This window comes from Lissotriton helveticus, chromosome 10 (assembly GCF_964261635.1).
Source record: "Lissotriton helveticus chromosome 10, aLisHel1.1, whole genome shotgun sequence".
Lineage (NCBI taxonomy): Eukaryota > Metazoa > Chordata > Amphibia > Caudata > Salamandridae > Lissotriton > Lissotriton helveticus.
Genome location: NC_136071.1, coordinates 176,351,828 through 176,378,220, shown reverse-complemented (window position 1 = coordinate 176,378,220; position 26,393 = coordinate 176,351,828). Strand labels below are relative to the sequence as shown.

General features: G+C 41.7%; 1 protein-coding gene and 1 long non-coding RNA gene across 2 annotated transcripts in view; one reads left to right on the top strand and one right to left on the bottom strand.

Moving 5' to 3' along the window:
- LOC144786079 (actin, cytoplasmic 1-like) overlaps positions 1-6,943 on the top strand; it is a 62,344-nt gene extending 55,401 nt beyond the window's left edge. Inside the window, exons 5-6 of the mRNA XM_078665028.1 lie at positions 3,799-3,980; positions 6,398-6,943. Of these exons, the coding sequence (XP_078521154.1) occupies positions 3,799-3,980; positions 6,398-6,541 (326 nt within the window). The 3' untranslated portion in view covers positions 6,542-6,943. The remainder of the gene's footprint in view (positions 1-3,798; positions 3,981-6,397) is intronic.
- Positions 1-26,393, bottom strand: part of LOC144786080 (uncharacterized) — a 367,986-nt gene that overhangs the window by 9,797 nt on the left and 331,796 nt on the right. The gene's annotated exons all lie outside the window — the stretch shown is intronic.

Here is a 26,393-nt window from a genome sequence, read left to right as displayed (position 1 = left end):
TAGAGTTGTCCTAAACCAGAATTAATTGTAAACCAAGTGCATATTAGATCAGAAAGAACCCTAAAGCTATTGAAACTCTGTACACTGCAGTAGCCCTAAGCTCATGAGACTCACCTGGAGCAATGACTGTCTGTCCACTTCCACTACTAACATGCTCCTGATTAAGATAGTTAAAAGAAATGTGCTATTTTTTTACACATTATTTCTGAAAAAACATAACTTATTCCTGCAAGATCTCCTAGTGAGCCCACAAAGAGGAGAGAAGTTCTCCACTCGCCTATAGGGGGCATATGTAGGTAATTTCCATTTTGCGATTCCCAAATAGCGATTTTTAAGGAATCGCTATTTGAGAATAGGAAAATGGAATGTAGGTAAAAATTCGCAATTTTTTTGCGAATCTCTAACATTCCTTAATTGCGATAAGCAAATTGCGAATCGCAATTAACCACATTAGTGCTAAGGCAATTCCCCCTGAGCGCTGTTACTCCAGATTTCCCATTGTTCATGACGAGCTCAGCTCGTCATGAGCACACGAGCAGTGTACTGCATGACGAGCTGAGCTCGTCATGAGCATGGAAGGGGTTAAGAAATGAGTGTCCCATTCATTCCTATGGGCTAAGAGGTCCATAGGAATGAATGGGGATACATTCTCAAATTGCGATTTTCTATGAGAAAATCGCAATTTGAGAATCGCAATTCCAAGGGTGCTAGGGTGTCCAAAGGACACCTGTTGCACCCCTGGAATGTGCCTCTAAGTACATGTGGCGCACATACATGCCCTAAGGGCATGTCTGTGCACTATATGTTACTTTGAATTAAAAAAAAATGCATTTAGAAAGGGAATCGCAAAATACCATCTACTTGAAGTAGGTGGTATTTTGCGATTCCTTAAGTCAAAATCGCATTTTAAAATTGACTCCTACATAGCATTTAAGGAATCGCAAAATTGCGATTCCTTAAATGCTTGAGCAAAATAAGGAATCGCAATTTTTGCGATTCCTTATTTAGCTAATGTGCACCTACATATCAAAGCACCGTTTGCGATTCGCAAACGCCGAAATTCGCCGAATTTCGGCGTTTGCGAATCGCAAACGCTTACCTACATATGCCCCTAGATTCCTTATGAGGTCTGTATTTTCCGTTTTTCCCTAGAGTCCTTATATGACAAGGGTTTCAGTCGCTACATAGAGTTGCATGTACTGCAAAATACATACCAAGAGAATGATGAAAAGGCATAATTTTTTAGTTGAACTGTATGCTTTCATATTCCATAGGCTCTCAAGCCCTCTTTCCATGACTCAATATGGGATCTGTATCTTATATTCTTTAGGAATGGGTGAAAAATTACGTTCCGCCTGAGGAATTTTGACCTCTCCGAGTTACTCCAGCCATATTCCGCCAATCGCTGTGTGGCTGATTTTGTTACCTGCGAGACTAAAAATTTTGGAGCTGGTGAGCATGAGCAAGATTTGGCGTCTCTTAACACTATTTCTTACCCCGGGTGGTCTCGGGCATTCTGCTCAGAGGGCTGTCATTCGAGTAGATCTGCTACCGCTCGAGTAGATTTTCGATTTGAGTGGAGCAAAATCAACTCGAAAGGCTGCGTGTTCCGTTTGTGCTGATTTTATGCGCTGCTCGCGCTACCAGTGCTAAATTGCAGAGCTAGTAGGATATTTTCAACCTGTTGGCGAAACTTTGCAGAGTGAAACTCTGCAAGTTCCACCCACCCTAATATTCCTGTGACAGTTTTATATACCTATATTCCTTATTCAATGCTAAATATATGTCTACAGTCCTAAGCAATCCTAAAAATAGTAGGGAAGTAGTCTGTGCTCTGTAGACAAGAAAGAAACAAATGGCAGCAAAATGAGAGAGTAGAAAAATCCGGCACTACAGAGCCATATTGATCATAATTTAAAAACCATACCAATTAAATCTTAGGCATTCTTCTTGAAGAAGCGCACAGAAAATAAATACTAATGGTTGGAATTTCTTCTAGACATTTGACTCTATTCTGCATTCTTATTCCAGTCTCTGGCTTTGTCATGTATTGCGTCATCAAACAACATTAATATTTTGTATGTATCGTGTTTGTAATTATTTACCATAAAAGCTCCAGTGACTTGGGTATGAAATAATAATTTCCAAATAGAACAATTTAATTGTTGATGATAGCTCCAAACACCAAATATGATGATCTACCTGTTAATTACTAAATTCACATAATTCTGAAGACTGATTGCCACTCTCTAAGCCAGATATTGTGTATCAGCTCAAAGTCAAGCAACATATGAGCCACCTTAACACCATGTAAATTACAATGCCAGAGAACCTGGAGTTTTTGGTTAAGGTTTGCTTAAAGGCTCGCAGACCTCAATAATTGGTTCATAAGGAAGAACAAGGTGTGTGCTGCATTTACAGAAATAGATAATTTCAGGTAGGCCAACCACTCCTCCAACTACTTTCAAAATATGAGTTAACTACATCTTCCCTTTCAAGCTCACCCTCTCTTTTTATCTGAACTCACTTTTTGATCTTAAGAAATGCACATGAATCGGAGGCTCCCTGCCAGTGTTCTGTCCATCGTATGGATTATAAAAGGCTAGAATTTTAATCAGCTTACTGAATCACTCCTCCCCCACTTGGTTCAAACATCTAGCTACAGGATCTAAGATTACCAACAATAGATAACGGGTAAGGCCAATTAGGAGTTAATTTTTAATTTAAACTTCTTCGTCCTAATCAAACTCCGATCACCACATTACTGACTAGATAGAACATAGTTATAAGCACAAGGGGGGCCAGGGCACTAATAAACGTCCAGTACCTTTATTAGTGCCCTATCGCAGGGCCCGTCGTGCATTGCTGCGCCAGCCCAACAAAGAGCACGCCCTTTGATAAAGCATGGCATCCATGCAGATTTGTGGGGGCACCAAGTAATTATCATATAGATTCCCCAGGGCTGCAACCTATCTTCCATTTTCTATTTTTTAGGAACAGTACCTCCTTGATTTATAAATAGAACACAGAATACATGGCATTATTTTAATAAATGATCTATTAGACAAACCTTTAAGTGTTCCTGTTTTCCCAAATCCAAAATATTCATAGAAGTTCATATATTCAAGATAAAAGGCATGATATTTATTCTACACCTCAACCAAGAGATTATAAATTGGCAAATTAATCTCCCCACAACATTTTCTTCTCTGTAATTTGGCAACGGAAATCCCTGGATATGAAAACTTTTTTGAGCCCATGGGAATTTCACTGTCAGAGAGGAAATTTTCCTAAGATCAAAATTACACCAAAGGAAAGGGTAAACAAATCAAGTGGATATAAGGCATCACGTTCAGCACTACTTCCTATGTTATTTGTTTTGCTACAGGAAACAGTACGTGAAGAAATTAGATGTACCTCGTGCCTTCAGAATACTGAATAGGTGATACTAACGTCAGGGATTCAGTTTACGCAGATGATACTCTACTCTTTTTTTAAAACCAAATCCTACTATGTTGCATCTTATACTAGTGTTTGCAATTGAATATTAACACAGCTGAAGTGTTTCCACTCTGTTGTGCCATACTACCTGTATGATGTAGGTCTGAAATTGGAGGGATAAAGCCTATTTATAAAAATATATTGCAACACTGGTGAAGACTCAATATTTCGTTTATGTTGGAAAGAGAACCTCATGTTCTTGAGTGAGAAAACTGTTAATTTTGTCTTGGGGAGGAATTGTTTTTTTTGTGGTGGTGCACTGTGTCCTTTGCTGATCTGTCCATTAATTCCTGGCAGGAATGGAGGTGGCTGGAATCCATGAGACTACACTCACGTCCATCATGAAATGTGATCTTGATATCCGTAAGGACCTGTACGCTAACATTGTGCTATCCGGAGGTACTACCATGTACCCAGGCATAGCTGACAGAATGCAGAAGGAGATCACAAGCCTTGTACCACAAACAATGAAGATTAAGGTAATTTCCAACGGCAGCACCACATGCAAGCAATGGAACCATTGTAATGAACAGGATTTGAGGCTAGTTTACTGTGGAGGTAACTTTCAGCTTGAAGTCATGCTTGGCTCAGACCCTCTGACTACTGATACTAATACTAGTACGACTATGCATTATCAAACTGCATAGGGCGTCACAACTATGAGCCGTAGAAGGAGAGCTAAATGCATGTAAGATTAAATTGATGAGCTCTGTTGTTAAATGTAAATCTCCACCATCCAGGTTCTCAGATTACTTGAGAAAGGAAAACAGATTAGAAGAATACATAACATCATTCATAGAGGAAAACAATATCATTTTAAGACAATTCCATAATCACTGATCAAGACCAAAGCAATATAATTATGGGCCAGATGTACTTACATTAGGAATACCAATTTACTGTGAATCACAATTAGGAAATCAGTATCTCTAATGTATGAAACTCTTTTGAGTTTCATTAGCAATTCCTAGTGGGTCGCAAAGTGACTTACCCCATGCATATTAATGAGGTAGGTCGCAATTTGAAACCCATGAGGAAGCGCAGCCATCACAAGGATGGTGGTCTGCTGAGGTCAGCAGACCACCATGTCTGTGATAGCTTATTAATAAAGCAGTCTTTTTTTTAAATGCAGCCTGTTTTCCTTCAAGGAAAACGGGATGCATTTAAAAAGAAAAAATGAAACTTTACAGTTTAATTTTCTAAGAACCTGCTCTTAAAAAACTATTTGTTTTCAATTCTCAAAGAGGAAGGAGTCCCCTGGGGACCACTTACCATTTGCGAATGGGTTACCACCACTTCCTGCAAAGAGTCAGTAAAATATTAATGTTTTGTGACCGTAATTCGGTCACAAAACATTCATACATCCAATTTAGATTTGGAAGGGACAACCTAAACACACTCCTACCAAATACCGAATCGCAATTTGTATTTTGTTCATATGTAAAATAATTTTTGATCAGCCCTTTCCAACTGCAAAAATGCTTCGTACATGTGACCCTAAATCTTCAATTATTCCACGAAAATGGGCAACGAGGTGGCCATTGTAAGGGCCCTTTGAACACCAAACCCTAATTTGGGAGCCCTCTGAATATTGTATAGTCTCTACTATGGAATCAAAAACATGCCTGTGTTCCTAACTTAATGTAGAAGAGAAGCACAAAGTTTAGGATTCCATGGTACCAGCACTACAAATGTCTTTATAGGAAACACCCTGAATCTCCACCTAACCATAATTCTCAGGGAAGGAGGAGCCTATAAGTGCAGAAAATATCATGACTAGGTGGGTGGTGTAAAAAAATAAAAATCCAATGCCTTGTCCCTCGTGGGTTGACCGCGAAGGCAGGGGTCTAGAAAGCCACAATACACTGTAAAGAAACATTCCTTATAACTCCCTGTTATCAGAGTTAAAAGATCTATAAACGTCTAACAAGTCTACAATTTATAGAGCAGAAAAGGTATTGCTTGTCCCTCAAACTTAATGAGGCTGATAATGGCCTAAAAAAATTATTTTTGGGAAGATCTGATTAACCGTACAGCCCAGGCTATTTCAGCAGCTTCCCCACACCAACGATTGGTGTAAGGTGAACTATTTTAATTCTAAATTCATGCACAGCAAACTACTCCAAACATTGACAAAAGAAGAGAAGTGAGCATAAGAGTAGGAAACGTTATATTAATCTTGATCCAAGTGTGCTTAGCCAATATCTTGCCCAGATCTGCAATGCCATCCTTTATACACCCTCAAGATGCAAATGAATGAGTGAATAAGAGTGAGAGAGAGCAAGAGGGAGAGATGAAGAGAGAAGGGTGTGGGCATGCATCCCTCTTCCCTATATAATGTTTTAACAAAGAATGGTTTCTGTTAAGGAGAGGTCTGACAATTGTGAACCAAATGTAAAGGTCTCAATATTCATTTCACCAACAGAACATCCTAAAATTAATGTTTCAAAATGTGGACAAATATTTTAAATGGGCAATTTGGGGTACAGCCTCTGGATTCTGACCTCTGTGACTCAAAAAACGAAAGCCACTTCTGGCAGCAGGCCACATTCCATACCATTCTTGGTGCAGCAAACGCACTGAATTTACAGGTCTGGACATGTACCATTTTATTGCACATTTTACAAGGGGGTGGCACTGCAACACTTCAGATCCTGCTCCCTACATAATGCAAAAACTGTCTTTGTGATTGAGTGTTTTCCACTTCCTGTGCCTTCAGTGTTAGCAGGATAATGTCTCACTGAAGACCCAAGTATTTCTTTCTCGTCACTACGACCTGTAGCTAAGGTTAGTACTCAAGATGTAGAGTTGGAACCGAAAAATGCTGTCTCGGTCCACCTGCAGCAAAGATTGTTGTTGCACATGTTCATATAATTCTTCTGTTTTTCTTACACAGATCATTGCCCCACCTGAGCGTAAGTACTCTGTCTGGATCGGTGGCTCCATCCTGGCCTCCCTGTCCACCTTCCAGGACAAGTGGATCAGCAAGCAGGAGTACGATGAGTCCGGCCCTTCCATCGTCCACCGCAAATGCTTCTAAGTGGACTCCCCACAATGTCGCAGTACAAACATCAAAGCAACCACAGACAAGGCTTTTTTATTTTTATACCTTGTATTTTTTATACCCTTAGTCGAGCATTCGAGAAAAAAGGTGATGGTACTCCACTCTTGTAAAGAGTTTCTCCATATAGAATCCATGCAGGATCTATTGTACAACCATGGTTTTGCAAAAGAAAGATTCCTTCATACCAGTGTTCCTAGGTTTAAAGTGCCTTTTGAACCACGAGAAAAGACACCTGGGCACCCATTGGCAGTCAATGTGTTTGTAAATGCATCTCGTTCTGGTTTAATAAATCTGTGTTCACGTCACCAGCTTTTATATCATCTTGTCAGAGTTTAGTTGGCGTGGATGTTGGGTTGGCTTCTCTTCTGGGGACATCTTGTACAATATTGGAGTTCATGATCCTGGCCAGAGTCTGCCCTACAGGGAATAAGCCATAAAGCCTGAACACCTTTGTGGGTGGTGCTGTTTTTCATCGCAGTGCCCACAAACAGTGTTTCACTGAGATCAAGCAAAACCGGAGTGTTTTCTTGACTGCTTCAACTACAAAGAAGAAAAAAGTTTGATAGCAGTTTGTTTTTAATGTAAAATAAAGGTGAGAATTTTGGAGGGTTAGTTTAGACTCAAAATATTTATTTGCTGACTGACTGCAGGTAGTTAATGTGAATCTCCTAAGGGGTTTACTGCATGTGGCAATCCAAAGCAAGTCTGCAGTGTGGTTCATGGAGATAAAACATCTGCTTATGACGTGTGCTGTGATCAGCAGGTCACAAATTTGAATTTCAGCAATGCCCACTCAGCCTTCTAGCTTTCCAAGCTATGGAAATTGAGCACTATTAAATTAGGTGGTAGTCAGTAGCGGCTCGCATAGGGCGTGCTGTGGGGCGGGGGAGGGGCCGGGTGGGTGGGGGAGCAAACACGGTCAAAGGACGGAATGGAGGAAAGTAATTATTACGTTCCTCTGTTCCGTTGTATGTCTGTATTTGCTACTCCCCCACCCTGTCCCTCCCCTGCCCCACCGCCCCGCAGCACGCCCTATGCGAGCCGCTACTGTAGTAACCTATATTATTTACAGTGAATAGAAGTTTCACAAGCAGAATATAAAATTATAGATTTACATATATGTTAATATATATTAAAAAAGTTACCACCCTGCTCTTAATGAACTCCCTAGAGCCTTGCTCTGAGCTATGGGCAAAATTACCTGGGGTAAAGCCATTGCCAGACATTGCAGTTTCACCCTGGAACACATTTACTTCTGCAATTCGAGTTTGTGGGGTCAGAATGAGGAATGAATTGAGGATATAGGTGCACTGCAAACTTCAAGAAGATGGTGGATGGAGGGCCGAAACGTTTCAGACAATCACCCCTGTCACAGAGCTGGGTTGAATCCATCATCATTCTTTAGCTCATTTACCCACTCCAGTTTGGACTCAGCCATATGCAAATCAGTCTTGACCCTGTGCCTCATGAATGAAATGAAATGAAAATAAATGTATAAAGCGCATGGCTACCCGGGAGCGTCCCAGCGCTGTAGAACAAGGAATACTGAGGAAAAATACCGGGAGTTAGGAGCCCTGGGGAACCGAAAGGTTTTAAGGAGCTTTCGGAACCTCAGATAACTTGGTTCAGTCCGAATCCTGACCGGAAGGGCGTTCCACAGGGTTGCGGCATTCACCGAGAATCGCCGCCGCCCTGTTCGGGCACGCTTAACTCTCGGGAGGATAGCCAAATTGCCAAGATCAGAGCAGAGAGATCTATTGGCCTTGTATGGACACACAAGGTTCCCTAAGATGGGGGGTCCCTTCCCTTGTAGGGACTTGTGAGCGATACATAAGGATTTAAATGTAATCCTTTCACGTATTGGCAGCCAATGAAGGGCTCTGAGTGCAGGTTTGGCTGAAGATTTACGAAAGATGCCGGTGAGCAGCCTCGCCGCCGAGTTCTGAACTCGTTGAAGAATGTTAATAGTAGCTTCGGGGGCGGCCAAGAAAAGGGCATTGCTATAATCTAACCTTGACAGGATAAGTCCTTGAATGAGCCATTTCCTTGACTGTTCTGGCAGTAAAGGAAGAATCTTACGGGCAGAACGGAGTAAACCAATACACCACTGCTAACAGGGCAGACTCTGTTCCCTGACCTGGACAGAAGCCCGTTTGGGAGTTGCGAAGCAGCCTATTACTTTCCAAAAAAGAGGAAAGCTGCTGATTGGCTAGTTTCTCCGCCATCTTGCTGATACCAGGTAGCAGCGAGATTGGTCGGAAGTTAGCCAATTCTGAAGGATCGAGCTCAGGTTTTTTAAGGAGCGCTTTAACCAAGGCCTGCTTCCCACTAGGGGGGACAACTCCCTGACTGAAGGAGGCATTAAGAAGATCTGTAATTAGCGGGGCAATGGTGGTTAGTACCCTTTTCAAAATATGCATGGGCGCCGGGTCATTAGGGGAACCACTCTTCATAGTGGACAGAATATTTTGGAGTTCATCCCTTGAGATAGGAGCAAATGCATCAAGGCGAGGGGCAAAAATACTGGCCACTGATTGAACAGGGTCCGGGACTTGGTCATTCGGAGATAGAGTTTTTAATATATTTTGAATTTTACTTTCAAAGAAAGCCGCAAGTTGATTACATCTGGCTTCAGACGCTTCCTGCACCATAGGGGGATTTGGTGCCTTTAGGAGATCTTTCACAATCTTAAAAGTCTCTCTAGATGAATTTTAGGATGTTCTAATTTTCTCCTCAAAGTATACGGCCTGCGCCAGTTTCCGGGAAGATTTATAAGTCCTGATAGCAGCTCTATACTCAACTTTATTGTGGGAGGCCCAATCTTTTCTCCAAGTATGCTCGGCTTTTTTGCATATTTTCCTTAGCTCTCGGAGTTCTGAAGTATACCAAGGTGTTTAAACACCCTGTTCTTCTTTACCATTATTTTCTTAGGAAGAACGGAGTCTAGGGAGCTATTGAGCCAATTAGAATTTTTTTATCTGCCTCTAAGGGATCAGGATCAGAAAGAGGAGCTGTCTGCTCCAATCTGAGGATCCAGTTTTCAAAGGAGAGCTTGGACCACGCTCTCTCTAAGGTGCGTGGAGCCTGTACCTGTGGACGGTCGATACTAATTTGCCACTCAAATGGGACCAAAAAGTGGTGAGACCAGGGTAACGGGCAGGGGGGACATGATACCAAATGTGCGATATTCGTAAATATGGGGTCGTGTAGATGCCTTTTAGTATGAGTGGCAACTATATTTTTAAGGTCCAGCTCCAAGGCTTTTAACTGGAGCTTTAGATCCATTGCCCCCTTATCGCATGGATCATTAAAATGAAAATTTAAGTCCCCTAAAAGGATGAAATTAGGTGCAACTGAGGCAAGGGCGATAGTTGTTTCTAAGAGGGATCCTGAAAATTGAACAGTCCAGCTCGAACTGCCAGGCCAGGTCCTCCCTGAGCCGGAAACAAGCATCCTGGGACCGGTTTTAGAGTAACACCCTTCACCAGCCAGGCTAGCATAGCAGTGTTGTGGGAGGGGTGAGGGAGAGGCACAGGAGACAAGAGACCGAAGCAGTGTTGTGGGAGAGGTGAGTGGGAGTTAAGCAAATGAAGCAATTTTCATTGCACAAGTAAACAGAACAGTTAACGAACAAACAGGCAGGCTAACTTAAAAAAAGAGTTCTAAGTATAAATAACCTGAACAGTAAGAACACATGTAAGAGGGCCAGTCCTCATGGGAGGATACAAAATTCCAAAAGGAGGGACTACTAACTGTATTCACCAATGAAAAGCCAGCATTTCTAAAGGACAGCAAGAGGAACCAATGAAAAAGATGGGTGTTTTTTCAAGCCCATATCCTAGATACAGCATGTCTCGAAGAGACAGCGCATGCGCTGCCTATGCGAGACCTAAAAAACTGTACTAAATAAACATCCAGTACAGTAGTTTCACACCATTACGAACTCATAAACCCTAAACATAGCCAATTAACACCCAAATATTCTCACATAAATATCCACAAAGATGTTTATAATACAACCCCGATACAGCAAAATGCACACCAATTGATCTCCACCACATACAAAGTGTTATATTAGATGCCACATACTGCAAATGCACACAAAAATAATCATTCCCTTAGCACATAACTGGATGACTGTGATCAAACAGCAAATGTATACAAAGTACAACAAAATATTTCCACACTGATCAACCACCTAACACAGCCAAAGCAAACGAACTGAAAGCTCACGGGTGTCAAATGACAAGCAGAAACAATAAATACCAAAATATTATCACATCATTAAAAGCAGCCTCAAAAGACAAAAATATGGAGCTGCTTATTGTATCAGGCATACCCTCCCACTTTTAGTGTTTTTTTTTTAAAGATTGCTTTCGTCATTTTTAAACGTGTGGTATCTACCACTAAGTGCATGCTCACCATGCGTACCAGTGTTGTCTCAGGTTGAGTGATGGGGAAAGAGGCCAGGAGTGAAGTAGATAGGGTGAAAGCCTAATGTGTCTTCTGCCCTGATAACCATAGAGTACTCGTCATGATTGATTTATGGGAGACCACAAAGGTCAATTAAGTGTCAGATTTATGGACACAGCCTGTTCTGCTGTAGCCTTCGGACGAGATTTTACTGTGGAAAAGCTTTGAAGGCCTACAGCATGAACAGGCTGGATCCATACATCATTCCCTTTGCCTGTGAGCGTGGATGAGCCTCCTGCTTGATGAGTACCTGATAAAGGTTTGGTGCTTGTTCCACTAGATGACCAGCCATGTAGGTATGACCCTCTTCTCTTTGGAGTGGCTGCAAGCATGCGGTTTCACCGAGTAAGGAGATATTGTTGAGGTGTCTAGCTTGGGCTGTGATACAGTCCTGCTAGCCTAAGTCAGTTTTCTCAATACATTTGTCTTGGAGAGTGTTCTTACCTGTGATGGGACCAGTTCAGTCAATGATCAAGAGGCACTCTAGTGGATAAACAGTCATAAGGAGGGAAGGGAGGCAATGTAAAGTACTGGTGAGTCGCTCCCAGGAGTTCCTAAATGCTCCTTGTCGGTATATACTTTACTGCAACAACCCCAGACTACTTGTTACCCCTTGTGAATCCTGTGCCACATCACAACCCATCTCCATTGCTGCTATGAGGTGAGCCCTGTGAATCCCCCCACCCGTGTCTGGCACCTCTGATCACTGCCCATAGTGTCAGGGTCAAACAACCAATAACTCAAGGACTATGGGCCCGATGTAGGTAAATCCCATTTACCGATTTTGAAATACCGAATTTTACCGATTCGGTATTTCAAAATCGGTAAATGGGATGTAGGTCCCAACATCTGGATTCGTTACCGAATTCTTAACAATTCTTTAATTACCGATTCGGTAAATACCGAATCGGTAATGCCCATTCATTCCTATGGGCTTTGAAGCCCATAGGAATGATTAGGCATTACCGATTCGGTATTTACCGAATCGGTAATTAAAGAAATCACAAGGGTGCAGGGGGTGTCACTTTGACACCCTCTAGCACCCCCAAAACGGGCATGTGTGCAATGTGGCACACAGACATGCCCTAAGGGCACGTCTGTCTGTCACATGGCACATGTGTACATGCACAGATGTGCATGTACACAGGAATCGGTTTTTTACCATGGATTTGTATTCCATGGTAAAATACCGATTCTGTAAGCCATGTGCTGATGGAACATAGGCTACCTACATTGCATTTTCGGTAATTTTACCGAATCGTTATCATTACCGAATCGGTAAATTTACCGATTCGGTAATGATAACGAATCGGTAAAATTACCGAAAATGTGCCCCTACATCTCGATAGCCCTTTACCGATCGGAAACGGCCGAAAATCGGTATTTTCGGCCGATTCCGATCGGTAAAGGGCTACCTACATCGGGCCCTATATCCTGCAACAACTCGGGGTCCTTTTAGCTCCGATGGTGAAAGCTGTCTTAGGGACCCTCAACTCAATGGGCACCTATCAGTGAAAATAATTGTTTGCTGCAACTAGAACATCATGGCATGCAGCTCTGGTTAAGCATCGTAGTGGCAGTAATTCTATCTGTGGCGTTCCTGTGGTCTGAGGAATCCAGAGGGCACTGAAATATTTTGACTGTGAGAGGCCAAATTCAAGCTAAAACCTACCCAGTTCTTTAGCCCCTAACCACCACATGCTTCGCCACTAAATACCCAGGGGTACAAAAAATAACTAATGTACTGGTTCCAAAATACATGGATTTTCGTTCAGTTGGAACTCACACTAAGGCCATATAAGCTAAGAGAGCCTGTGTGGCTCTGGTGGAATCTTAAGAAGTTTGCCCCTAAAGTCTTACATGTTTTTAAAATCAAGAAACTATTTTATTCTTTAAATAAATTATTATGTATTTCCATATAGCCATATCATCCCATCAATATCTGCAAAACCCATTGAAAAGCTTTTACATCCATCAACTGATATTAGTAAGTCTGTTACAATAAACTTTCCAACTCCATTTTATACTTTGCAGAACCTCATATTACAGCTGGCCCATTGCCTGCCTGGATATTTGTAATGAAAGCAGTGACTTTTCGAATAATGAGACCAAAGGGCTTGGAAAAGGTAAAGCTGCGAGTTGTTTACTGTGGCACTATTCAAGATATAGGAAGTAGATGGCATTTGATTATGCTACAGCATGCTCTAGGCAATCTATTTGTGTACCTTTATATTAAATACGTATCTTTTGTCACATGTTATGCATTGAAGCATGCACCACACTAACTCCCAAAGATATGCCTTAACTTCTTTACCACAGCTACCACTCCAAATTCAGGGAACCAAAGCAAATTTTGGCTAATCACTATAGTCCTACTACTGATTACACAAGACCAGTAGCTGTAAGTAATTTTATATCTGATCAGAGGATTGGAGAAGAAGCATGCAACACCGAACGTACCCAGTGCAAACCAAAATAACTTAATTCGTCAAACATTCTGGTCCATCACTTTTTACTCACTGTGCCACTGCAGGCAAGTACCAACCATAGGCGTCCTAATCTTCGTTCTGCTCCCGTAAAAACATTACATTTGGAACTTCTAGGCCGTGTCTTCTATGAATGGGAACACAAGCAACCCCAAACTAATTGCAGTCTTACTGGGCCTTATTTTTGAAGTACGACTTGAGTCAACTTGCACAGTAAACGGCAGAAGCCATGTCTGGGCAAACCCCGTGCAAAAGGGCATCTTAGTGAGAAAAGCAAAAATGTTATTCACACTAAAAGGGTATGTGGTCAAGATGAACTGCTGAGATTATAGCAGTACCAAGGTGGATTTGCCTATGGGTGGCCCCTGTAGCAAAACCGTGAGTAAACAATGATGGACTGGAATGTGGCCCACAAGAATTACCAGTGGCTGTGATTAAAGCTGGCCTTTCACACCCCACAAATGTTCCTGGAACAATCGGAACCTACGTTAGAACTTCGGGGTTGGCTTCAGGAGGGAAGACAATCTCACAGCACCCAGCGCTAGCTCATACTCAAAAACATTGCCAAATATGTCAAAATCTGCTCATACACACCATGAACACAGATCAAGAGGCACACATGCAAACTTCTATCCAGGCTGCAAAAAATCTCCAACTGGTCAGATCAACTGCCCTACATCAATTTTTACCACCTTTAAAAAATGAATGCAGGCGATTGCTAGTCCACAGCACTATTAATCTTTTGATCTGTTGCTCTTGGACCCTGTGAGGATTCATATATAGTGTAAAATATTTATGAACGTTCTTAATCAGGAAGCCAATGGATTGGAATATAATCTTGACAGTTTTGAAAAGTACCATTTGGTTGGGAAATGATGTCAAAAGAATTGTGAAGCGCTTGGAGCAGAAGGTCGAAACCGACCTGGGCAGGGTAGGGGTCGCCTGACCCAGTTACCATGACCCAGTGACAGAACAGAGTCACACAGGGAAACAATCACCCTGACACATACCAGATCCATTCATGGGCAAGTCCCAAACAAAGCTATACATCAGATCTGAGCACTCCTGGAGTGATCTTCCCTACATATAGAGGGGCACATCATGTAGATGGAAATAAAAGGACTGCATGGTGGAAGGGTAGAGTTCTTTGGCAATTTGCGAAGTGGTTTGGGACCCTCTGGGGTTTTGTGAACGCCACACAATGACGAGATGAGCTAAAGGATGGCGATAGTCCAGTTCTATAGCGGCAAGCAGGAGTGTGCACCCAAAGTCAAACACTAGGCCTACAGTTCTCGGTCCAACAGCGCAAGGGAGTAGCCAGAAATATAACATACCCCCCACTTTGACCCAAATATAGTAATAAATGTTAACGTAAAATTAGTGACAACAACTCTTCCTATGAACTGCCACGGAAATTGTACCCTTGGAGAAAATGTGTACAAATTGGTGCAAAATTATGCAACTTACAGAAATATTTTAAAGGAATTTGGCCAAAAAACACATATTTACCAGTACTGGCATATTCCTCATTTATCCATTCCATCTTCTTTCTTTTCTTTTATTCTTCTTTCCTTTTATCATCTTTCCTTTGTTTTTATACCTATTTCATTCTTTCTTTCCATCTTTCTTTTCTTTGTCTATTCTCTCATCCCATCTGACCTTTTTCTATTTTTTCATCCTTCTCAATATCCCTTTATTCTTATCATGCTCATGTTGTTCCTTCACACCTTCTTTGCATCTATTGTTTTTGTATTCTTCCACATTAATTACACTTTTTATCTCAATTCTTCAGGTGCCCATTCTTTTGTCTTACATTTCTTTTTTATTTCAATATTTTACTGCCTTCCTTCTATCTCGACTTCTGTTTTTCCTATTTATTTCATTGTAACTTGCTTTTCTTCTTTCCACCCTTCATTTTTTTGCCTTTTTTTGCCTTTTTGTTCCTTTTTCTTCTTTTACATCTTTTTTCTTACTTCCCATGTACTTTTGCACTCTTTCCTGCATGTTGTTTTTGCTTTCCTTCGTTTAATATTTGCATTTTACTTTCTTCCCTTTGTGCTGTCTCACTTTATTTGCCTCCATCTTATGTTTTCTTTGCCAGTTTAATATTTTTCTTTCTCTCTGTCACCCCGTTCTTCTGACTTACGTTGACCTGTGAGCCCAAAATAAAAGTTAAGAAGGGTCATAAAACAATGGGATCTGCTTCTGCAGTACTCCCCCTTAAGCTGATATAGCGGGTGGTTAACTACACCCTTGCAACAGCGTTTCTTCATTCGTCTTCCCTTTCTGTCTGTGGAATCTGAATTTAACGTCTCTGGATGCCACCTAAATACTTAACTTAGGGGTATTTACAAGGGAGTGACAGGTAGTGAGCAATGGCCCAATTACCTAGTGTGTCTACGCCCTCTATAATGCCCACCTCCTGGTGGGGAGGTCCATAGTCCTAGTCCTGATTGAAGAAGTCTCACCATCTTCAAGACGGTGGCTACTGAAGAATGGTTGTTCTTCACCTTGCCTCCAGCACCTGACAGGTGGAGTTGGCAGGGAGGGCACACCTCCTATTCTTTCTACGTTTTCTGCCTATCTTCCATCCAAAAGGGGGTGTGGACAGGAGGGGGCCCTACTCCTTTTAACCGGAGAGGCTGGGGGAGAGGGGGTGTCACATTTCAAAGGCGGCAGGGCCGTTGAAGCTTCCTGCCACAGATGGCTCATCCTGCCTGGGGGAAAGTGTGAACACCTCTGCGCAGGGCAGGCTTTGTTCTCGACTTCTGAGCACACTAGTGCTCACCCCATGAGGTCAGAAGTCTGTCTGGCGGTGACAGGCAGGCTTAGACCAGTCGGTGGCCACTCTAAGGGTTGTTGGTTTTCAGGGGACCCCTCTAAGGGGTCCTCTGTGTGCAATTATTAAGAAATCTAACACTGAAAGTGTAGGTTTATTAAGAGGGGATGTTGGGTACCAAATATCCCATAGTACAATGAAGCCATCACAGAGCTAGAGAACTCTTAAAGAGGAGTGTCCACCCCATATACTCCTTATGGCTTCCCAGTTCACGTACAATATCCAAGAATCGACATGGATATTCTAGTGGCACATCTGCTCAAGCAGATATGTCCTCACAAGTGATATAGTGCACCCTGCGGTAGGGCTATAAGGCTTGCCAGAGGGGTGTCTTACCTATATCACATGCAGTGATTGTGGGCATGGCATGAGTGCTAGATCGACTCTTCGGTTTTATCTGTACCGAGGCAAGCAGTCTGCGATGGCAGGGTGCATGGCCATGGTGAGGGGACCTTGGTGTAAATAGGGGCCCTCCTGAAGAGTTGAGGGAGACCCTGAAAAGTGCTCCCCCTTGCAGGGGTTTGTATTATTCCCCATTCCAACCCTGGAAGGCAGCAACGCTTGGCCCCATGGGACAAGAGTGCATCAAGGAGGAGGGCAGCAGGACTGCTTCAGGCAGCAACATGCCTCCTGCTTCCTTGGTTTGACTCCATAGGCCAGGAGGCTTAAAATCAAAAAGATTCTCTCTTAAAAGCAATCTGAAGCAAAGCTGCCCCATCCCGCCAGAGGTGGTAGAACAGCTGTATGGCTCTTCAGCTTGCAAATGGAGAAAGAAGGCGCGGGTTCCAGAGCTTGTGTGTTTTGTTGCCTCTGAACAGGTCTTCAAGCCTCAGGAGTCCACTTCGAGGGATACTGAGAGATGAGGATGCTGAGACGTCCTGAATTAGTGTTCACTGAACAGGATGCAACACAACTAAAACTGCAGTAATCAATCCAGCTCTGGTGAACTGATCCTGGGGCAGTTCAGTACTCTGCCAGATATATTCCGTTTGCTCTGCATGAGCAAACAAAATCATGTTGTTTGTGCTATTCTTTTTTTTGTACTATAGTGTCCAAAGGATTAAAAAAACTTGGATACAAAAATTTGTCCAAAACCAATAAAGCATCTTTTAAAGTTTGTGAATGTACTTGTGCTGTTTTGAAACCCAATTTGCTGCATTTTCAGTGCAAACAGTTCAAGTTTTCCGTGCAAAGCTTAGAAAGAATACATTATTGTCTATCTGTTGAAGTACAGTAGTCATTGTTTAGCCAGTGCTAGGAGGAATTATATTAGTGGCTGTTTATGCGGTCTACAGCTCAGAGGGTGTACAGTCATTATATCGAGTCAATTATTTCGACTGGACAGAATATCGAGTAAAAAATATAGAATGGACATAATATCGACTAGACATAATATAGACAACAAAAATATCGACTAGAGAAAATTAATATCGAATAGAATGGACATAATATCGAATCAAAAATATAGAATGGACATAATATCGACTAGACATAATATAGACAACAAAAATATCGAATTTAAGGTAAGTTAATAATAATTTTTGTTTTTTGTGTAATATAAGTCTGTAGCGGGTTGTGGGTTTATAGGGGAATAGGGTGGGAAGTAATTTAATTCTAATTAATTAAATATGTTAATTTATTTATTGATATATATTTAGAATTAATTGTTAATTAATTATTAATTGGTAATTAATTAAAATATAATTGGTAATTAATTATAATTGATTAATTGATAAATATTTTAATTTTAGTAATTTATTTTCTGTAGCGGGTTGTGGGTTTATAGGGGAATAGGGTGGGAAGTAATTTAATTATAATTAATTAAATATGTTAATTTTTTATTGATAATAATTTAGAATTAATTGTTAATTAATTATTAATTGGTAATTAATTAAAATATAATTGGTAATTAATTATAATTGATTAATTGATAAATATTTTAATTTGAGTAATTTATTTTCTGTAGCGGGTTGTGGGTTTATAGGGGAATAGGGTGGGAAGTAATTTAATTATAATTAATTAAATATGTTAATTTATTTATTGATATTTTTTAAAAATTAATTGTTAATTAATTATTAATTGGTAATTAATTAAAATATAATTGGTAATTAATTATAATTGATTAATTGATCAATATTTTAATTTTAGGGTTCAGGGTCAGTTTTCAGTTTTTGGGTAAAGGGGTATTTTTAGGGTTCAGGGTCAGTTTTCAGTTTTTGGGTAAAGGGGTATTTTTAGGGTTCAGGGTCAGTTTTCAGTTTTTGGGGTAAAGGGGTATTTTTAGGGTTCAGGGTCAGTTTTCAGTTTGTAGGTAAAGGGGTATTTTTAGGGTTCAGGGTCAGTTTTCAGTTTTTGGGTAAAGGGGTATTTTTAGGGTTCAGGGTCAGTTTTCAGTTTTTGGGTAAAGGGGTATTTTTAGGGTTCAGGGTCAGTTTTCAGTTTTTGGGTAAAGGGGTATTTTTAGGGTTCAGGGTCAGTTTTCAGTTTTTGGGGTAAAGGGGTATTTTTAGGGTTCAGGGTCAGTTTTCAGTTTGTAGGTAAAGGGGTATTTTTAGGGTTCAGGGTCAGTTTTCAGTTTTTGGGTAAAGGGGTATTTTTAGGGTTCAGGGTCAGTTTTCAGTTTTTGGGGTAAAGGGGTATTTTTAGGGTTCAGGGTCAGTTTTCAGTTTGTAGGTAAAGGGGTATTTTTAGGGTTCAGGGTCAGTTTTCAGTTTTTGGGTAAAGGGGTATTTTTAGGGTTCAGGGTCAGTTTTCAGTTTTCGGGTAAAGGGGTATTTTTAGGGTTCAGGGTCAGTTTTCAGTTTATGGGTAAAGGGGTATTTTTAGGGTTCAGGGTCAGTTTTGGGTTTTTGGGGTACAGGGGTACTTTGTAAAAATAAAGTAAAATGACATTTAAATTACATTTATTTAATAAAATTAAATTATATTAAATTATATTATAATATTTTTTATTAATTTATATTCAAAAAATTATTATATACTTACCAATACTTATGTTGTAATGGTATGCGTTGTAAAGGTATATGCGTTGTAAAATCTTGCGTTGTAAATGTATGCGTTGTAAAAGTTTTTGCGTTGTAAAAGTTTTGTTGTAATGGTAGGCGTTGTAAAAGTATGCGTTGTAATGTCATACATCCCTGGAGTGGGAATAGTAATTTTAACCTCTACGCTATCCAGCGCTTTCCCTACTGTTGCACCCACTGGAGTGGGAGTAGTAAATTTTACCTCTACGCTATCCAACACTTTTGCTAATGTTGAACTCACTATAGTTGTAACAATAAATTTTAAACATTTTCTAAAATGTTATATATGTTTATTTAATAATATGTTTAAATATATATATATATATATATATATATATATATATATATATATATATATATATATATATATATATATATGTGTGTGTGTAATTTTTGGTGATATAATTTTTTTAATTATATAAATTATTTATTAAAATTATATTTTTTTAATAATTATTTCTAAGTTTATATTAAATATATGTATTACTATATTAGTTTTAACTTAATTTTAAGACATTTTAAAAAATCGATATTTTGACAGTCTATATTTTTGTAAGTCGATATTTTGGAGTCGATATTTTGGTACTTACCTGTTTGAAGATAGGGAGTCGATATTTTGTCAATCGATATTTTTGACTCGATATTTGTGAATCTTGATATTTGTGTCGTCGATATTATGTCAGTGATCCGCTCAGAGAGCCATAAAACATATATACATATATATATACACACATATATACACACACACACACATATACATATATATATAAATAATAGTGGGATTCATGTTTCGGCGGACTAAATACATGTCTCAGTTGGGACGGAGTAACCCATCCGCCGAGATCTAAATCAGGCCCATAGGTGTTTAATGTAGTTGGCCAATACATGCTTAATACAACAGCATAGCCCGGTAGTGTTTGTTGGTTCATTGTTGCATGCATGTGTGAAATTACCAGGCCCTAGGTGAGATCCTCAGGAGCAGGCCCTTGGAGTGTAGGGTAAACTGCCCCTGTTTAAAGGGACTTAGTATCTACCTGCCTCATTAATCGGAGAGTCTGGCACTCAGTCACCTTCAAGGCAGAGGAGGAGAGATCTCTTTTCAAGCCTTTTTGTGAGCTGCGAGGTGAAATTTTGCTTCTTTGCACGGTTTCATGCATTAACCAAAAGAGGACTTTTGTCGTAATAAGCCGGGTCCTTTAAATCTCTACTCTTCCTTCTGTTGTCTGAGGCTCGCTTGGCCATCAGGACCGGCCTGAAGAAGGACATCAAACACAGAATGCGCTCCCTCCTTTGGCATAAAGTTTCCTGCAAGCACCTTGGCGGATGTTTGCAGACCAAGGAGCACTATGTAGTGGTGAGAGGTCAATATATCACTGGGCATATCCAATCCACACATTTTCAAGCAGCCTCCAGGTAAATATTCCATATTAGGAAATAATCTGGATGCAAAGACTGCTCATGTCCCGGCCTGCTCTGAAACCCCCTGGTGCTGTGCCTGGTAATGACCTGGCTCACAGTACCAGACAATAACTCAATTACTGTGCACAGGGTCCGTAGGTCAAGTCCACCTGCGCTTATCAGAGCAATAAAGTGATTCAGGGTCTCATATTTACTCATGTACTTTATCAGAGCAATCAAGCGACTCAGGGTCTCATATTCACGCATGTACTCTCAATCATGATTCTGGGAACACACAGTAAATGCTTAGTAATCAAATTAGGTTTCGTCCACTATAGCTCACATTTCCAAAACGCTTATTTTGTACAAAATAATAATAAGAACACAAATAATTGTAACAATAAGAACATAATATTAATAACAATAATAGCAATAATAATACTAAAACAAGGTAGAAAATAATGATAATATAATATAGAAGAAGTGCAGGAGCCCAAAACGTTTTAGGACTCTGGAGTTACAGCCCAGTCCTGATTCCACATCATGTCTCTTTCTTTTGCTACCCTACATTTCCTGTATCTTTATCTCAAATGGGCAGGTTCTTTTTTATCGCTGTTTTCTGTCATTGCAATTTTATCTCCTGTCCCCTTTTCTTTATTTCTGTCTCTTGCTCAAAGTCAAATGATGAAAAATAAATCCTGGTCCCAAAAAATGAGGGCCAGTGTCCATCACCTGCAACCACTGGCACAAATTTCGAACTGCAATTTAAATGTTTCTGATGGAGAAGGATAAGAGAAGTGATTGTATTTAAATCCTCCGATTCTTTCAAGGGAGTCACCAATGTTTGTTCACTAAATGACAAATGCCATTGAGGCAACTACAGCCTTGCTCACAGAGAGAGGATTTCTATATGTATTGGTCTTAATCACTTATGACACAATTAGTACTTACCAGCAGATCCAAATCACAGTAATGCCAAGTGCTTGCCTTAGCCTGTTTATCCTCTATCAGAGAATTGCCCTGTAGGGCAGGCACACGTCTATACAGCCAGGGACATTTTAAGGATTTTAGGGGCCCTGGGCCAAGCATATTTTGGGGGCCCGGTGAGTAACAGTTTTGAATTTCTGATCCTATTTCAGCTCTTTCATGCCCTCTGTGGCCGAGTACACACGTGTCCTAATTATAAATGTGTTTACATGTAATATTCCTAGATAGTGATGCGCGTTTTGAATATTGTTGCTAATATTATTGCAAATATATGAGTTCCTGATTTCATTTAAAAGAAACCAATATATATGAGTATTGCATGAAACAAACATATTTCTCTCAAAATGTCTGTAATAGACACACATCACTTATATTGAAAATAAAGCAAAGAAAAGTGGTATTTAAAACAATCTGTCTAATAATCATTCAGTGTCATCAGGGCAAGACTCTGCAGAACAGAGATGGTTCTATCAGGGGCCCCACTGAAAAGCTGGTGGCCCTGGGCCAGAGCCCATTCCTTAAAACGTCTCTGTATGCAGCAGATTCATTAGTGATCGGACTTGTCTAAACCGGTAGTTGTCACATTTCTTGTTGGATTGGGTCAGGGGGGCAACTAGACCCGAACTTCGGAGGGGGAGGGCTAGTACTCCCAGCCTGGGCTGGCCCTAGCACTGGTCGCACACGGTGCAACACTTTTTTGAACCTCCTCCCCCATTTAATGTATTTCCATGAATTCTCTCAATACCACTCACCAACAATGCACCTCATCTCTCTATAGCACCTTTCTGACAAACATTTCATTTTTCTATAGCGCTATTCATAGTACACTCACACTCATTTCTGTGATCTGCACCATACACGTTCTTTGTAGTACATTAGCCCTCTGCACTGTGTGGGTGGCGGGAGTGGCCCATGTGAGTGCAGGGTGAGTGAGGTGACCATATGGTGCGGATGTAAGTGAGAGTGGAATGAATGAATGAATGGTTAGTGAATGGGTTTGACCGAGTGAGACTGCAGATTGAACAGTGAGGGAGGCAGGTGGGTGAAGTATCACATAGGTGTGGGTGAGTAGTGTGTTCGTGTGACTACAGGGTAAGGTACAGGGTGAACAGCGAAGTGCATTGTGAGTGCAGAGTGATCGCTGTGAGTGCAGGGTGAGAGGGTGAATGGTATGAGTGCATGGTGATCAGTGTGACCGCATGATGATTGCTGTGAGTGCAGGGTGAGCGTAAAAGGGAAGGGCGAGAATGAGGAGTGAGTTATCTGAATGCAGGGTGCATTCCCATACGCTTGAAGTAACTCTGCATGCTACTGACGGCAGCATAGAGTTTCAGATATAAGTTAAACTATTGCTATTATGCAGGGGTTTAAGTGGGATGAAACAAACAGGTTGTGTAGGAAGCTGGGTTCCTGTTGCAGTAAACCCGCACAGACACTTTTTGCTATATTTCTAATGCACTTTGACTTCATGTGCCCTGGCTCCCTGCCAATCAGGTTCCCAGGGCCTATGTTCTTTCCCAAAACTGTACCCTTGAACCCCCAATTGACACCTCTCTGGCCACATGTAAGTCCCTTGTAAAAGATACCAAGGGTACCAAGGGCACTGTGACCAGGGAAGGACTCTAAGGGCAGCAACACATATTGTGTCGCTCGCCCTTAGATGTCCTGTACCTTAGCACACACACACTGCCATTGCAGGCTGCGTGTTTTGGTAGAGAGAAAAGTGAAGAGTCAACATGGCACACATTCTACCACTGGTAAGGGTACAGTTGCAAGAGCACTTTACTCCTACAGTGTCTAAGTCAATTTTTAGACATTGTAAGTGCAGTAAAGCCATAAAGAGTATATGGTCTGTGAGTTTGTCATTACAAATTCCACAGCACAATAATGGCATTACTGAATTCTGGGATGTTTGGCAGCAAACCTCTCAGCATAATAAACCCACACTGATGCAAGTGGGATTTATTATACAATGCACTCAGAGGGCATCTTAGAGATGCCCCCTGAAAAACGACTAGCCTCTGGTGGTTTCCCTAACTGGCACACACCAGCCTGCCACCACGAGACATGTTTCTGGATCGCTGGGGTGGGAGCCTTTGCTTCCTGAGCCCAGAAACAAAGCCTTTCCTGGGCTGAGGTGGACACACCTCCCCCAGGCCAGGAAGAGCCATCTGTGGCAGGGGAGCTTCAAAGGCCTTGCTTCTTTGTAACGTGACCCCCAGCCTCTCCTGCTATCAGGAGCAGGCCCCATTCCTTTCTCCCCTCCTTTTCGTAAGGAAGACAGGCAGAACAATTAGCACAGCCCCGAAGGTGTGCCACCTCTGCCAATCCCAACCCCTCTGGTGGGGGAGGCAAGGTGAAGCCCACTCTTTAGTGCTTGCTATTTTGCAGATGGCAGGCACTCTCCAATCGGGATTAGGGATTGTGCCCACTCCTTCACATGGGGTGAACACACCAAGGGCGTAGTCTCCCTAAGGTCAGTATTCAATTGGCTACTGACCTCGAGACCCCTAAAGCGACCCTTAAATTCAGTATTTAGGGGGCAGCCCTGAACCAAGAAGACGGATTCCCGCAACCTAAGAAGGACGAAAGAAGACGCCCAGCAGAGGAGACTGAGGGAAGAGCTGACTTGGCCTCAGCCCTACCAGCCCATCTGCAGAGATCCTGCGTCAAAGGTCGCCTTGCCCTGCAACCAGTGAACTCCAGAACCCTTGGGAGGACTGATTGCCTTCAGCAAAGACTGGATCTCCTGTGAACAGCAGCTCTGTTCAAAAGAAACTCCCAAGACAGACTCTGAGCCTGCTGAGGACAAACAAAACCCGACGCCTGGAACCACCACTGCACCTGATGTCTAGGGCCCGAATCTGGTAGCCCACTGATTCCAGCAAGATCCCCGAGCGCATCAGTCTTAGTCCAGTGTGGTTTGACCCCTGCAGGACTCCCCGACGTCACCTGCCGCCTCTGCACGGAGACCCCCACCAACTGCAAGTGGCCCACTGTGGATGCACCTTGTATGCAAACTTGGACACCCCCCCCTTTGCCCTGAATTTAACACAACCTTGTGGCCTGCTTGTGAGCAGCCACCAACCGGAGGTCCTCTATCCCCAATTGGATAACAATGGGCCTCAGCACTCTGCAGCCGGCCGCCCTAGAGCCACTGGGGGTGTTCTGAGAGTCCATCCTCGACCATGGGGGAACCCTGGTTCTAACCCAGAATATCAACTCCCACAAACCAGTACTTTACCTGCAAACCGATAACTTCATTTTCTCCCATAGGATTGCATTGACTGCTTTTCCTTGAAAAGTCTTCTAAACACGCACTAAGGGGGTGGCTATATTGGCTCGGAAGGGTTTGGGCAGTTTTCCTCGCTGTTTGGTAGACAAAATGGGCAGATGGGTGATTGTTCAAGTATGTATTGATAATAAAATGTTCAGTCTCTGTTCAGTGTACGGATCAGTGTTGGATGATCCAGCACTGTTTGACTGGCTAAAGATTGAGCTTGTAGGGTGTACTTTACCTTTGATTTTTTGCGGGGATTTGAATATTAATGTAAGCTGTGACGCTGCCACCAAGAAGGCTCCGTACCAAGGCAGGAAACCCAAAGTTTTTAACTCACTGTCACAACTCAAATCACTGCACAGGTTAGAGGATGTATGGGGTGTGAAAAGGGGAATTGACCCAGGCTTTACGTATTTCTCCACTGCGCATAAAGTACATGCTAGATTGGATTATTTTCTAGTTTCACAGGAACTTGTTCTGAAAAGCACAATTAACAAATTTCCGAAGGTCATGTCCGACCACAACTCTCTGGTGATTGAGCTGGATATTTAGCTCTGATCCCTGCAGACACGGTGGACATTCAATAGGGCTTTACTAAGTGAAGTGGGGTATGCACAGCAAATGGGGGAATGGATCCTTAGGTTTATCGAAAGGAATAGTGGAAGTGCTAATCTAGGTATCATTTGGGATATATTAAAAGCGGGGGTCCGAGGAGAAACTACTAGGTATGGTTGGGAGACACAAATACAAAAGAAAACCCTGCTGCATTCATTGTACGAGGAGCTGGGTAAAGCGGAGGCCGAATTGATAGAGATACTATCCGCTGGAGCAGACTCGGAGGCAGGCCAGTCAAAAATTACTATTACCAGATCTTCGATTACCCAAATTTTCCTTAAGAAAGCAGCTGGCAAATAGGGAGAGTGGGGCATCTACTAGCAGTACGCACAAGGGAGAAAATGGTGCAAGCTCGGATCAGAGAAATCAGGGATCCGGATGTTGGTACAGTGGGCAAGACTAATGCTATTCTCACTGCATTTCAAAAATTCTATCAAAACTTATATACAGAAGACACCCAGGCTGGGAGTCGGGAAATTCAGGATTATTTATTGGGGCTGGCTCTGGATCATCTATCGGCTGAGGAGAGAGACAGACTAGATGAGCCAATCACTATGGATGAATTAACCGCTGCCAAAGATCATCTCCCATCTGGCAAAGCAAAAAATAAGCTCTCGCAACTACATGTGTGTACATCCAAACAAGGTACAATGACCAACAGTAATAAGAAAACGCAGAAGCAGGTTCTTTGGTGTAATTCTTCTTGTTACAGCAAGATGTTTAATTT